The sequence below is a fragment of the Athene noctua genome, chromosome 1, assembly GCF_965140245.1.
Source record: "Athene noctua chromosome 1, bAthNoc1.hap1.1, whole genome shotgun sequence".
NCBI classification, from domain to species: domain Eukaryota; kingdom Metazoa; phylum Chordata; class Aves; order Strigiformes; family Strigidae; genus Athene; species Athene noctua.
The window spans coordinates 57,472,498-57,488,019 of record NC_134037.1 but is presented as its reverse complement, the minus strand read 5'-3'; the positions used below and the strand labels follow the sequence as shown (position 1 = coordinate 57,488,019).

Sequence of the window (15,522 nt, the reverse complement as noted above, 5' to 3'; positions counted from 1 at the left end):
TCAGAACCTGAAGTGACTGTGTAGTCAAGTGCTTCTCTAATTTACTACCTACTTCAATTTAAGACGTTACTTTCCCCTACCACCTATTACTGCGCAAAAATGGCACTTACTCCATTGCAGACCAGTACATAGAGTCTCACCTCTGTGCTTGGACAGATCATGGAGCAGATCCTCCTGGAAACTATGCTAAAGCATACGGAAATAAGGAGATAATTGGTGACAGCCAACACGGCTTCACTAAGAGCAAATCATGCCTGACAAATCTGGTGGCCTTCTATGACGGGGCTACAGCATTGGTGAATAAGGGAAGAGCAACTGACATCATCTACCTGGACTTGTGCAAAGCATTTGCCACCATCCCACATGACATCCTTGTTTCTAAATTGGAAAGACATGGATTTGATGGATGGACCCCTTGGTGGGTAAGGAATTGGCTCGATGGTCACACTCAAAGACTTGCAGTCAATGGTTCAATGTCCAAGTGGAGACCAGTGGCGAGTGGCGTTCCTCAGGGGTCAGTGTTGGAACAGGCGCTGTTTAACATCTTTGATGGCAACATGGACAGTGGATTGAGTGCACCTTCAGCAAGTTTGCCGATGACACCAAGCTGTGTGGTGCGGTCGACATGCTGGAGGGAAGGGAGATGCCATCCAGAGGGACCTGGACAGGCTGGAGAGGGGGGCCCGTGCAAACCTCATGAAGTTCAACAAGGCCAAGTGCAAGGTCCTGCACATGGGTTGAGGCAATCCCAAGCACAAATATAGACTGGGTGGTGAGTGGATTGAGAAGAGCCCTGGGGAGAAGGACTTGGGGGTATTAGTAGATGGAAAACTGACTGTGAGCCAGAAATGTGCGTTTGCAGCCCAGAAAGCCAACTGTGTCCTGGGCTGCATCAGGAGAAGTGTGGCCAGCAGGTGGAGGGAGGGGATTCTCCCCCTATGCTCTTGTGAGACCCCACCTGGAGTCCTGTGTCCAGCTCTGGGGCCCCCAACACAACAAGGACATGGACCTGCTTGAGTGGATCCAGAGGAGGCCAGAAGATGATCAGGGGGCTGGAGCACCTCCCTTATGAGGACAGGCTGAGGCAGTTGGGGTGGTTCAGCCGGGAGAAGGCTCTGAGGGAGACCTTATAGCAGCCTTCCAGTACTTAAAGGGGGGCTACAGGAAAGGTGGGGAGAGACTCTTGATAAGGGAGTGTAGGGACAGGATGAGCGGTAATGGTTTTAAGCAGAAAGAGTAGATTTAGATTAGATATAAGGAAGAAATTCCTTATAGGGTGGTGAGACACTGGCACAGGCTGCCCAGAGAAGCTGTGTCTGCCCCCTCCCTGGCAGTGTTCAAGGCCAGGTTGGACGGGGCTTTGAGCAGCCTGGGCTAGTGGAAGGTGTCCCTGCCCATGGCAGGGGGGTTGGAACCAGATGATCTTTAAGGTCCCTTCTGACCCAAACCATTCTGTGATTCTAGACCCAGGGGCCAACACCACCTCACCCGCTTTAGTCCCTCACACACACCGCACTGTAGTGCCCTGGCGCCCTTCCAGAGCTGAGGCGCTCTGCCCAGCGCCCGCCCCCGGCACGCTCCGCATCCTCGGGGCTCTCCATGCCCAGGTTTCGGCGGTAGGCGTACACGCCGCAAGCCCGGCCACGGAGGGGCAGCCCCGCCGAACACGGCCTCCCGCCCTGCCCCGCCCCAGCGGCGCCCCGGTTGCGGAGGGGGCTCCCCTCCCCTCCCCCGCCACCGGCCGCGGGCGGGGAGCGAGCGCGGCGCGCGCACCGGCCGCGGGAAGGAGGAAGCGGGGGCCTGGGGCAAGGCGGGGCAGCTGCGGGCGGGCGGGGCCGGGCAGTGACGCGGGGCCGCGACGCGTAAACAGCCCGGCGGGAGCCCGGCAACCCCGCACGGCCGCCCCGGGGCCCGACCGGCCCGGCCAGGCCGGCTTCCCCCTGCGGTGCCGGACGGGACGGACGGGGAGAGGCGGGGCTGGCGCCTCTTCACGCAACGGCCCCGAGAGGTTGACGCCGCAGCCCGGCGTGGCTGTGGGGGCCGGCGGCAGGAGGAAGTGCCCGGGGCGGGAGGAGCCGCCTCGAGCAGGGCTTCGCGGCTGGGGCGCCCTCGGCGCGGCTCCCCGGTAGGGCCGGTGCCGGCGGGGGCCGGGCGGTGAAGATGGCGACCCCGGGGATGGGCTGGCAGCAGCCGCAGCACAGCTACGGCGGCGGCTCCGCGCCCGGCGCGGGAAAGCTCGGCTCCGGCGCGGCCCAGCCGGGTCCAGGCGCCGAGCACAGCCCGGACCTGCACTTTAAAATGAGCAAGAAGATCGCCCAGCTCACGAAGGTGAGGGAGCGTCCCCCCGCCGGGCGGCGGGAGGCGCGCCGGGCCCTCCGCCGCCTTCGCTCTCTTCCTCTTCGGTTTTGTTGCCCTGGCTCCTTGCCACCGCCGAGGCAGGGATGCGGCTGAGGAGGGGCTGCCTCTCGGGGTTGCTCTTAAACCCGGGTGGGATGCGGCCGGGTTTGTGGCCCGAAGGCCGGGCCTGGGGCGGCCGCCGTGTCCCGGGAGCAGCCTCGGTCCCCGGGGGAGCGGAGCCCGCCGAGCCGACGTCCCGCGGGGAAGCCCCGGCGTGGCGGGGGCAGCGGGTGCCGGAGGCGAACCGTGCGCGGAAAGTGCCGCAGTACCCCTTCCCGGTTAGTTGTGGCACAGCCAGGTATCTGCGTGTGCGGGAGGCAGTCCCCGGTCGCTAGGCTGGCACTTGCCGTTTACTCTTTAACAATTGGAGCTTCTCAGCCAGCTCTTTTGAAAGCCGCTCTCGGAGTCTTTTCAAATAGAGAGATTCAAGCGATGCTTGCTTTCCTTTTGCTGAAGAGAAGTGCTGTTATTTAAGGTGTCTGGTAATACCTTGAAAACCTTAGGTGGTGAGGGCGAAGTGTGAGAATTATCTGTGGGCTTGTATTGCTGATTGAACAGCTCTCATCATCATCCCCTGTATAGAAAATACACTGTATCTGTGCTAAAGGCTGGGGTCAAACTACAAGGTGTTTTAAAAGTGTGTTGTTCAGACTGGTAGACCCCGCTTTTCAGCTGTGGTTGTAACTATGATTTACTTAACTTTAACAAAAATGCATCGGTGCTGTAATACCTCTTGTATGATGCTTAAGCCATAGTTGAAGAGCATTGTTTAGGAAATGAAAAGGCAGGTTATGTTTGCTAAAGAGAAAGCAGAAGAAATAATTTCTGTTAAGAATTACATAGCTAAAATAAGCACGGTGGGAATTGTTGGTATTCTTCAATTGTATGCTAAAATGGATGAAGGTGGCATTTTCTTGGAACTAAGAATGAAGACTGCTGGCAGTCTCACAGTGGAGATGGTTCATATTTATGCACAGTTGATGCACCATTGACCAGTTAAAAATAGTATATGTATCATGATGCTCTGTGTACCTTAATGTATTGGAAAACTGAGGACTGAGGGGAATTTTGTCTCTGAATTCAGAGTCGGGTTTCATTGTTAACATCGGTGGAACTAAAATTGTAATTGCATAAAGAGAAGAGTCGAATTAAAATAAGCTGAAGAATCTCTTTGGTTTTATTCCATGTGCATACAAATTATGAATTAAAATATTGAAGATACTAGTACAGACTTGTGCTCCCTGAAAGGTGCAAACAGCACCCGGAGACCATAAATGTATTTTAGACTTGCTTCATGGCCTAGTGCATATGCAAAGTAATACTTTCAAAGACTAATTTTTATTTGTGTGTGTCCTTTCGATATCTTTCCCTTCCTTTCTGTAGGTATTTACGCAGAAGCTTATAGTTGATTTCAGAAACAGTGTTCCATTTCTGTTGTGAAGTCATTTGTGTGTATCTGTGAGTTCCACATCACTGGGCAAGTTACAATGTGTCAGATACCTTGAGGTGGATGCAAGTTAAATACAGGTTTAAATATGTGGTGCTGGAATATTTTGAACTTCTGTATTGGAAGACAGTGTGAAAAGACATTGAAAGTAAATACTGGAGGGGTTTCATAAGTTTATTTTATGATCCATAGCAGAGTTCTTAAATTTTAGAAATTGTGTACATGTCTGTCCTGCCAAAGAGTTCAGAGTAGTACAAATAAAGGCTATGAGCAGTCTTTTGCTTAGGTATTTAAAATAACTATAAACTATGTGCTTGTACAAGGAGTTTGCATGTGAATCGGACTTTTGCAGGACTGCAATCTTGAATTTGTTTCCCAGTGATTTGCAGATTCTGGTAATAGTCTGTGTGTTTGTGTTCTGCTTTCAAGTTTTAGGGGAGAAAACTCGGAAAATCATCTGATCTTTGTACCAGCTGAAGGTCTAGAGTGAAAAACAGTATCTTTACACGTAGATCAGGATGTATAATAAAAATACTTGCACCTAGTGCAGCAGTAAGACTAAGAATTTAAAGATAAAAAGTATTCTATAGCATTAATTTTATTGAGGTAGAGGGGCAAATTTTGACAGCTTTGAGATTAGAGGGTTTGGGTCCTACATTATTGTTCATTACTTGACCTTGCAAAAACGGAGGCTTAAAGGAAGTATAGAAACTTCTGGGTAAAGTATAATCTAAACTTTCTAACCTGCTCTAGAATCTGAAGCCTGATTTGATAGATGGTTGAAGAAACTAATCCTTGAGAAAGGACTCAGGACTCAAGCTACAGGGAAAAAATATAAACGTAATACTTAATTTCTATAAGTGGGAGTTAACTATCAGAGAAGAATCAACTTCACTTTGCATAAGATCTCTGGAAGTAAGTTGATGTGAAAAAGATACTAGGATGTTTCTGTGAAGGTCTTTTGACCAAATTCTGCTGTTCTGTCTTTGTTAAATGCTTACTAATGTATGTTGATATAATTCCTCTTCAGTAATGTAGGAACTTCTTATTAAGAATACCACTTCTTAATTGTGCATCTTACTGTTTAATGTCTTTATATATAAAGACCGTTCTCATGCACCTTCCAACTTCCCCCTCCCCCCCCCCCCCCTTTTTTTTTTTGGCTTTCAGCTCTTTTCTAAGACTGCCTTGAATATATATTGTGTCTCAGTGGATTTAGAGCTGAAGTTAGGTGCTTTACCAGGTCAAAACAAACTCACCAATATAGCATAGTAAAAGAAAATCTAAATATGCATGGGTCATTGCCAAAGGGATACACATAGTTAAGTTATCCAGACAGGTTCTGTCATCTGATAAAAGGAATGTGACTCCGTAGTTTATTTTTTACTATCCTTGTACAGTTTGTTTTATGAGCTATGAATGGCAGCAGAAGAAAATGCTTTTCTCACAGAAGAGGCAGGTCACTTACAAAGTAAATGTAAAATTCCAAAAATTAGGATTCCTCTGTTGTGTTTTGTCGTTACTTAGAGAGAATCTGATGTTTCGATCAAAACAACACAAGAACACAAAAGGTGAAACTTAATAACCAGATTTAATAAGTAATTTGGATTGAGGCAAAATAAGATACAAACCCATTTCACTAAGCACAACACTTGTGCAGTGCTTAACTATATTTCTACTTTTGGGCAGGGAGGAAAGACTTAGTTGATTTAACTTTAATATGCTTAATTCACAGGGGAAGGTAAAACAAGTAGTTAGAAATACAGCTTAAAAAAATTAGCGGATACTCTGTCATGTTTAAAGACTGGTAAATTGTAACTGAAGCAATTTTAGGTCTTTGTCTTCAGTATAAGCTCCTTATTTTTAGGCATTTTGAAAGATCTGTGTACCGGTTTGGGGATAAGGTAGCATCTGACACACGATTAAAGCCAACAAGAAATAAACTGTGATTGTGAGACTGCATATATGTGTTTGTACTACTGTGTGCTGGAGTGGTAATGCAGTGTTGAATTATGCCTGCTGCAGATGAAAATATGCATATATATATATATTTAATTAGTTACATAAGACAACTGGAATTGAAAACAAAAATCAGGTTGCTGCGGTGCTTATTCCGGTAGGGGAGAATGGGATTTGTTTTTACAATTGCCAGAAGAGTGTAAGTTCAAGTGTTTCTCTTCTGGTGTGTGGGTGTTTTTCAACTTTTATGCTGTAGTTTGCGACTTGAGCATTTGTGATTGAGAAATCTGTATCCTAAATGTGTCTGCAGAGTCTATTGTGCAAGTTTTGACATCAACACGAATCTTTCACTTTTATGGAATAACTGCATGATCTGTGCTGGGATTATGCAATGTGAATCTTCAGCATTGATTTGGTTGCATGACATTAGTTCAGAAATTTTACGTTAGCTGGAAGACGAGTCTGTAAGTGCCATGCCAGTGATGTGTACACTTCAGTGATCATTTCTATCTGTTTAATACAAATTAGAAACCGTACAAAACTCTGATCTCTGGTACATGCTTAGAGCTGGATAGTTCAGTTCTGAAAAGGTTCCAGAGAAAGTCATCTCCTTCAAAGACTAAGGCAACAAAGTTATCCAAGGTGCACCATACTTCAGTAAACAAGGAACTAGAATCTTGGACTCTTGAGACTAGAGTTCTGTTCTCAACTCTGCCATCAGATTATTGTCTACATTTGGGAAACTTTTTTTTAAAAAAAAAATTTGATTTTTTTCCTTTATTTTTCTTTCTCTCTTCCTGTGTTAGAGAGAAGTACTTAGGGAATAGATGTTAATGTAGTAGTTAACCCAGTGAGTTCCTTAGGGATGTAGATAGTAAATTTATTTCAAAGGATAAAGAGCAAAATTTATGATCTTTAATTCGGAAGCTTATGCTTCTTATTGTGTGAACTTTTTTGCTTGGATTATTAAAGGTCTCTCTCAGCTATCACAGAATGCAGTGCTATGGAAGAAAGAGCTGTAGGGTTTAACATTTATCTTATTGATTCTTAACAAAATGTTTGCAGTGAAACTTCCTCAGTTTTTATTTGGAAGTGTTCTGCCTCAAGAAACAACTAAACCTCTTGCAGAAAGTTCACTGTGCATAGGATTATAAGAAGACCCCTTAAAAATAGGGAAGAAATGAGAATCTAAAAAACCCTGCAGAACTGTTTTGATGTTAGCTGTCATCATGTGGTAGTTGATACCATTAACAGTTTTGTGAAAGCTTTGGGTTTAGTTTTTTAAGCAGCCTTATGTCATCTCTCCAATGTGTGTTAACATTGGCAGTAGGCCAGTATTTGCTAACAGTTCTAGGATTGCATGAAAAGCACTGCAATTTTGAGGCGGGTGTGATTTGAGTACATATTTGAATGTCAAAAATTTTGCATATGCTTCTGACTGGTAATGTGGGAATGAATGTTACATTTTGTTATTATGTAAAAATAGTTTTCGAGGACTAGAAGATATAAAAGTGTAATATTAGATATTAAATTTTTTACACTTCTCTGGAGATATTTCATTTTGGTTTGTGTTAATTATTCCAAAGATAGCTGAAGTAAGTCCTCTAAGAAGGGCAAGACTGAATGTAGGAGCTGAGAAGGTTAGAGACACAATATTTCTGAAGCATGTATCTTAATATTTTTCTTTTTTAGTCATACTAATATAGTCTCCATCTTCCATTTCTGACTCTTGTCCATGTGGTGTTCTGTGTCCTCGTTCTGCAGTAGTTATAGTCTTAGCAGGGGATATTCACAGAAGAGAAGTTTTCTGTACCCATGATGGTCTAAGGACAAAGATGGGACTGGGTAAAAATGGCATGTCTTTAATACCATCTGGTATAGTTCAGAAAAAGTAAGTAGAGCTTTCAGGCTCTCAAAATCTTCTTCAGACCTTAAATAAAATCAGCAGTTATTGTCTTTATCTGAATACTTGCTAGTTGAAGCACTTAGAATCGCTTTAAAGCAGCTGTGGCTTCTAATTTAGACCTGAAGAGGTCCTTCTTACCTTCCATGTTTTGTAGGACAAAACTGATGGAATTTGATGTTTTAGTTAATATGTTCTTTGTCTCTGAAAAAAAAGATCAGGGATCTTAAAAGTTGACAGTCCTGATATGAAGTCTGAGAGCTCTTATTTAATGCTGTCTTTTCCCAATTGGGACTAGTTGAAAAAAGTTAATTATTCTGATAATTTGAAGACCTTGGGACCATGTATGCTTCAAACGGTTCTTCCATTCATTATCACTGCACACCTATAAGGTGAGATTGCAGGGGTGCTATATGGACATGATATGGGTATATTTTAGAGCTCAGTGTTGAGGTATGTGTGAATTAGATCAATGACCTTACAGTCTTTTGTCATGAGACATCAAGAAGAAAGAAGTAAGACAAGAATGAAATATTTTTGATATTAAAAAAAAAAATCCTTTTCTCTCCATCTGCATAGTCTTAATGGTTTACTACTAACTGGAAGTTCTGAGACCACTGACAGCTTAATGTTCTAAAGATATTTTGTGTGTGTAACTGAAAGTGTGATGTTGTTGGAAAACTGTCTGATCACACATTCACAAAGCTACTAGTCTGAAATGCTGCTTTTATATGCCTGTGCATAATCAGCTTCTGAGACTGTTTTGGGTTTTGGTGTGTTTCTTTTTCTTTTCACATTTTACAAACATCCAAAAGAGTAATGAAAATGAAGAGACAAATACTTTGGGGGAGAGGATGAATAACATGATGTGGCACTTAGGGACATAATTTAGTGGTGGACTTGGCAGTATTAGATTTATGGTAGCACTTGATATTGAGAGTCTTTTCCAACCTAAATGATTATATGCTTCTATATGTATCCTCTTGCTCTATGCTTATTTATTGCTATAGTTAAACAGTATAAAGTTACAAGGAGCTGGAAAACTGTTAGATGCTGTTGCTCTGATATGTACCTCAACTGTTAAATCTGAAAGATGTACTGATGTATTAGATTTTCTTTAAATAGCCCTAATGAAGATTTTGGTACAAAGTTTAATATTATCAACGTGTCAGAATTTTAAAGCTAAAGAAAGAACATCCAGGCCACAAATGAATCCTGATAGTGCGACATTCATAAAGTTTACCATCTGTCAGCCTCTAGCTGCTTTTTACATATGATATAAATCCTATGAAAAAATAAAGAAGTACTTGAAATTTAGTTTGATAATTTTTTTTTTTTTTTTTTTTCTGTTACAGTTTTCAGGTAAGTACTACATTATGAAAGAAGGCATTTGCTGTTATCTTGATTTGGATAAAATCAAGAAAGTTTCAGTTCAGAGTTAAGAACATAATACTGAAATGCTTTCCTCTAGATGCAGAAGTTGTAAACAAGGAGGGTATTTTTATATATATTTTAAAAAGAAAATAAATGGTTGAACTCTATGTCATTGTACAAGGTATTCATAGATTAATTTCTTTATACACTTGTGAACTGGCATGGTCACAGCACTTTGAAGTACTCAGTCCTGCACGGAGTTTTGATTTGTCAAGTCTTATAAACATATTGGCAAAAGACAATCTCTCTTTTTTTGGGGGGGGTATCTGGAATACGTGAACGTGCAAAGAGTTGTTTCAAAATAATGAATCTTACCACTTTTTTTAGAAGTCAGATTGCAATTTAATCTGTCATAGTGGTTCTGTACATTCTTTGAACACTGTAAAACTATTCAGTAACAGCATTGTTTGTATTTGGGTATTTCTGTGTTGTCATACAACCTATCAATCACACATACCTTATTTTTTGATGTCTAGAAGTACGATTAGATGCATAGTGCATCAAATACATCTGTAGAAATGTTATTTCTCATAAGTCATTGTATTGGTACAGCAACTTGTAGCCTCGAGTAGCTTCTAACCACTGAAATTCTTTCAGTATCTCATTCTCTAAACTCAGGCTTTGGCTTTAATAAAAAGAGTAATTTTGTCAGGGATACTATTATTTCCCTACCCCTCCAAGTCTCCACTGAAAACTTTACTCTCTTGTTAACTGTGTGGAGGAGGGAGGCTTTACCTTAAATCTTCACTATTTCTTACTGTTTGTGGGCTTACTACTAGATAAATGCAGCAAATCTCAACATAACATCATGAAATCAGATGCATATGTCTCTTGACCGATACAAGTTTGGCAGTAGTAAGCCAGACTTCTATGTATTCTTCTAATAACTGATGTCATACCAATAACCAAAGGCACTGCATTCCAAAAACAGCCAGTAGAAGCATAACCAGTCTAAAGCTATTCACCATCTTGGCCTATTTAATGCATATTACCTGGTTCTGTTTCTTCAGTCAGGCTTTTTTAAGTGAATCTAGAAGGCTGTGAGGAAGAACAACCTTTTGCTGAGGTTGTCAGTTGGCTAGGCTTAAAATGACAGCCTTTAAAATTAGCTACTGTTAAAAAGTTCATGAAGTCCTTTTTGTTTCAGATACTCCTGTTAAATGAAAGACAACTTTTTGACTAAAAAAGTAGTTTGAGGTGATTATAAGAAATACTTGCTTTCTATTTCCATTTTTATGAGGTTGAAGTAGTCTTTTCAGCCAGTTTTCTAAGATTTTTTTTTTTGTCTTCAGAAACCTGAACTGTAATGTGCTTAGAAAAAAGGTGTGCTACAATCCAGAGATTTTAAATGGAACAATATTTTTGCTCACAATGTAACTGAAAGCTGTAACTTAGTAAAGGGAGTCTGATGCTGCCTTCTCAGATCTAGTATTTTACAGTATGGATGCTGGTATGTTTGGGTAGGTTGTACTAAAATGTATTTCAGTGATTTCCTATGACCGTCCTAAAATTTGACAAATGAAAAAGATGGTGAATTAATTCTGTAATAAAGATTAGGGAAAAGGACTTAAATTCATCTGCTTTGTGTAATTGTAAGTATAGGTTTCACATATTAAATACAGTTTATTTGTAGCTGGTAGTAATAAGTAATCAAGGATATGTTTACAGGCTAAATAAAATTCTCAAAACACCTTGAACAGCTATGTCTGTCTTTCCAACATTAACCTACATTGCCAACATAATAATGTGTACTACTTAAGTACTTATTTATAATTAAGTTATATTTTGTGTTATGTCACTGAGTGGTAGAACTGTATTTGGAAATGTTTGATCCGTTATTGTGGTCAGGTTGTTCACTAGCTTTCCATATTGTATCTAACATTATAGCATTAACTTAATAGCTCCATTAAGTTCCTATGCCGTAAAAATAAGTCCTCTTTTTTCTTTTTAAAAGCATATGGCTGTTTGCTATATGATGAGATAGAATTTGAAAAAGTATGTCTTAAAACAGAGACAACTTTTACATGATGATCAGTTTACATGTTCTTTGAGCGATCTGGGAACATTCTGTGGCCATTCTCTCTGCTCCTGTGATTCTTATCTTGCCTTTATTTCCATGCTCTGCTTCACACTGCTATGTATACCTTTTCAATCTACAGTGTAGACCATTCCACAGTGTTACGTGTATTTTGCCTTACCTCCAAATACCTAGGGCATGAGATTGTCATTTATATTTGGGCAGGCACTTTTATGTTACATATCCTTGCACCTTCTGTACAGGCCAAGAGCCTGAAGCAAGATGAGCTTCTGTTGGTTTATATTATTTTCCACAGATATGAGTTGGTACTCTAGAATAAACTATATTCCAAATTCCAGATTTTTTGGGGGGGGACATAGCTGTTTGTGTAATGTGACTTCATTCTCTAATGGCAATTTTAGAAGAAATTTTTTTTTTTTCTTATGGGCCTATGATCCCTGTTCCTGAGGGGAAGCTAAATCTCCTGTTTTCAGAAAACTATTAGTTTGGCAGAGTTGGAGACAGAAGTAACGTACTCTCACTATAAAATGTATATGCTTCTGCATGTACCTATAGGAAATTCTGGTCAATGTGGTCTCCCTTATTGAAGTCCTGACTGATATGCTATATTTGAGTTTAGATTTGCTACAAATCTTGAGCCTCTTACCTTCTTATATGCAGAAAAGGGATTCTTATAGGTTCTTATCAAAAAAGGAGGAATTTGTTTAAGTGTACAGAAAGAAAGAAAACTGAGAAGCATAAATAACCAGTAGTTTTTTTGAAAAATTGTGAGTAGCCACAAGTTTATCTACGGGAACTGATTTTATCAAAGAACATGATGTATATTTTAGTGATGTCTGAGGCCGTACGCGCTTCTTTTGGAAGACTTGTGCAGGGGAGCCTGGTGAGACGCTTTGGGGGCCGGTTGTGTCGGAGCTGTGGCGGGCTCTGCTCTTGCCCCGTGTCGCTGCGTTGCCGCGGCGGGGGGGGGCGCGGGCGCCCGCCGCTCTCCCTGGTGCTGAATGTGAGGCCGCCTGGACGCCTCAGCCTCAACGATGTCAAAAGCGAGTGAGTTTTACTTCCTGTTATGGAAACCAGTACATTTCCCTACTAGCAAGATCTCCTCAGAGGCCCATCTTATATCTCAATCCTTTTACATAGTTAGTGTGGCAAGATACTGACTGCACTGTACAGTATGAAGTGCAGTGAATTATTTCTCTCAAAATGTGTGCCATTGTTTAGTGGTTTCCCAAAAACCTAACAAAACCAGAAGTGAAAATAAAAATGAGCATTCCGTTTTTTTTTTCAGGGAGTTCTGTCAGTTAGCAATTAAGAAATGTTTGACAATATTTAAATGAGCACCAGGATTTTATTCATATTGTCAAGACCCTAAAAGAGGGGCTCAAGTCTGATTTCCTAAAGCTGACTTAAGGAATACACAACACAAGAATTTATTTCCTTCAGTATTTAAACTTGGTTTAATTCTGTTCTGAAATAATTGCGTTCTTTTAAGGATTTTTAAAAGTTGGAAATGCAGTTATCTTGTCATAAAATTCATTAAAAGATGTAATCTATTTTTGGATGTTGCCCAAAGTATCTTAGATCAAAAGCCCTTGTAGTTCTCAAAAGAAGAGGAAATTGCATCTTGAAATTATATACTACTTAAAAACATTTATTTTGATTAATCAAAACTGGTGATAGAGGTCTGTAAGATGACTACCTTTTCAACCCAGTTTCTCAACTTAGGTGTTGCTACTTTTGTTTTGGGAGGCTTTGTATGTCATATAACTCTGCTGAGAGAAAATTCAGTTGCTTGTATATGGAACAATTCTTGTAGAGTGAAGATCTTTGCTGTGTTGTTTGTTTGTTTTGCCAGGGGCAAACTATTGTTATCTCTTCAGTGCAAGTCTCAGCTCTGAGAACTTTCCAGTGCATTGTTTTACAGAGTCTCAATACCCACAAACAGATGTAACACAAACATACTATCTTAAATTCCTCTAGGGATCCCTATACCTGAAAGGCTCAAATCAAATATGCAAATATTCAAGAAATAAATCTGTAAGGAAGTACAGCTCAGACTAAACCAATTTGAAATAGCCCTTTGGCCTATCCTGTTTTCCTTGCAGGAAAGGAAAGGTCCAATCATATAGCAGATGTGTCAGCTGTATTCTAGATAGATGATTAGAGGGTAAATGTGATTCTTTCTCACCAGGAGACAGACTGGGGATTTTGTACATCTGCCACTAAATATTTTTTTATTCTTTTTTTTACCTTCAGTATGCTTCTCAAGATTTAACAGTCTTAGGACATTGCCTAAAGCTTAACTGCGCTACAGATTTGTAATGGTTGTGTCTGACACAACCTGATTGATAGAGGTTAACATCCCAGAACTGAAAGGGGGTTTTGATTGGGTGCTGGTACTGCCACACCTCTTCCAGCACAAGGGCATCAAGTTGCGGCTGCAAGTATATGCTAAACCAGTCTGTAACAGGAGAAAATAATTGATTCAAGTTGTATGTAGAATAAATACCTAAGCTATTCCTGTTCATTAGAGGTCTCTAAGAGACTATTTTCACAAGTCTGTCTTTTATCACAGTGGAGTTTTCAATCATGCATTCTTTTTTGGTCAACTCTTACGTGTTCTGTGAAAATAAGTATATGAGAAGTAATATGATTAATTTGACTTTCTAATTTAAGTCATTGACTTATGCATAACAACTCAGGGTATAACGCATAGCTGGTCTTCTCTTATGCACTTGTGTTTGCCTTTATAAACAGTAGGTTACCTGTTCTCTGAGAGTCCCAATAGGTTGTATCAGATATTGAAGCAGATGAACTTCCTGGTGGTTACACCTTCACCTCAGGTTATAACTTCCTTATGCCTGTTTTCTGAAGAAAGTTATGTTGCTTTCAATCAGAGATCATGTAGCACAGTAGATTGCATATCTTATTTTTAGGTAACTTAAGTCTGTTTTTAGGCAACTGGGACAGGGCAGAAGCTGAAGCTACAGTGCAGATCTCACTTCTCAACAAGTATGGGTTATGGGAGGTGAGGATTAAAAGGCTTAAGCATTAACAGCTCACTTCATATCTTGCTTTCTGAAGTATAGTATAGTATTACCAGACATGAATCTTCTGTGTAATTGTACTGGGTCTGGCTGAACTGGAATTGGCTTTCCCCTATAGCAGCCCTCAGGGTGCTGTGTTTTATGCTGGGAGCTGGCAGGGTGTTGATAGCACCCTGGTGTTGTGGCTGCTGCTGAGCAGTGCTTACACAGCACCAAGGCTCTTTCTGACATTTCCCCCAGTGGGACGGGGTGGGCAAGGTCTTGGGAGGGGACACAACCAGGACGGCTGACCCGAACTGACCAAAGGGATATTCCAGACCATATGACATCTGCTCAGTATAAAGCTGGGAAAAAGGAGGAAAGGGGGCTGTGGGGTCACCCTTGGTCCTCTGAGGCAATCACTACGTGTGTTGGAGCCCTGATTCCTGAGAAGGCCCGACATCGCCTGTTCATAGGAAGTAGAGAATAAATCTGTTTGCTTTTGCTTCCATGTGCAGACCTTTGCTTAATTTTGCTTATATTAAAACTGCTTTTGTTTTAAACCAACCCTTGTGGGTATCTCCCCTCTTTGCCCCGTTGAGAAAACAAACGGAAAAGGGGCGGGGGGGGGGGGGGGAGTGATAGAGCGACTTGGTGGATACCTGGCATTTATCCAAAATCAAACCATCACAGTAATGTAGCTCAAGAGCCTGTATACAAAGCAGCGCGTATTGCTTTCCTTGCAGATATTCACAAAGCATTTAAAACTTTGGCCTGAGGAACTCAGATCAGGTTTCTTTAGTTTGTGTCAGTTCTGGGGTTTTTTTTGTGCTGAAGTAGAAGGTAAGTGTGAGGGGATTTGTGATTACTTAATGCTTTGGTAATCAGTCTGTTACTGCTTCTTGCTTGTTTTTGGAATGTTTATGTTTGGGTTTGGGGACATGTTCCGTCTTTATTATGATACACTGGTATCACTAATATTCCATTTTAATGGAACTTGAGTGATTTCATTGGAAACTCTGCATTGTATGTCCTGGTTCTGTGATTGAAGACAGCCCAAAATATAGGAGGTATATTAAGAACTTATTTGAAACCCTATGGCAAGCTAACAAGTGCAAGCATTTATTTAACTTCTTATCTGTGAAAGGAGACATTTCTGAAATGCACATGGTTCTGTTGGTATGCATTGAGCTTGTTTATTTTTAATTTTGGGAGGGTTTAAAAATCATAAATAACCTTACATTTTCATGGAAGAGATGTTGATTTGGAAGCTGTATTGTACACAGTCTTTCAAAATCTGAAACTATAGGTAGAAAGC

At 41.3% G+C, this 15,522-nt stretch overlaps 1 protein-coding gene across 9 annotated transcripts in view; it reads left to right on the top strand.

Annotated features, from left to right (window-relative positions):
- Window positions 1-1,887: 1,887 nt before the first annotated feature.
- The window catches only part of FAM184A (family with sequence similarity 184 member A), an 81,974-nt gene continuing 68,339 nt past the window's right edge, over window positions 1,888-15,522 (top strand). For all 9 annotated transcript variants that reach the window (XR_012632839.1, XM_074896209.1, XM_074896210.1 and 6 more), the window contains exon 1: window positions 1,888-2,328. Coding sequence is in view for 8 of the 9 variants with exons in the window: in XM_074896209.1 (XP_074752310.1) it covers window positions 2,161-2,328 (168 nt within the window). In the remaining variant the exon portion in view is untranslated. The remainder of the gene's footprint in view (window positions 2,329-15,522) is intronic.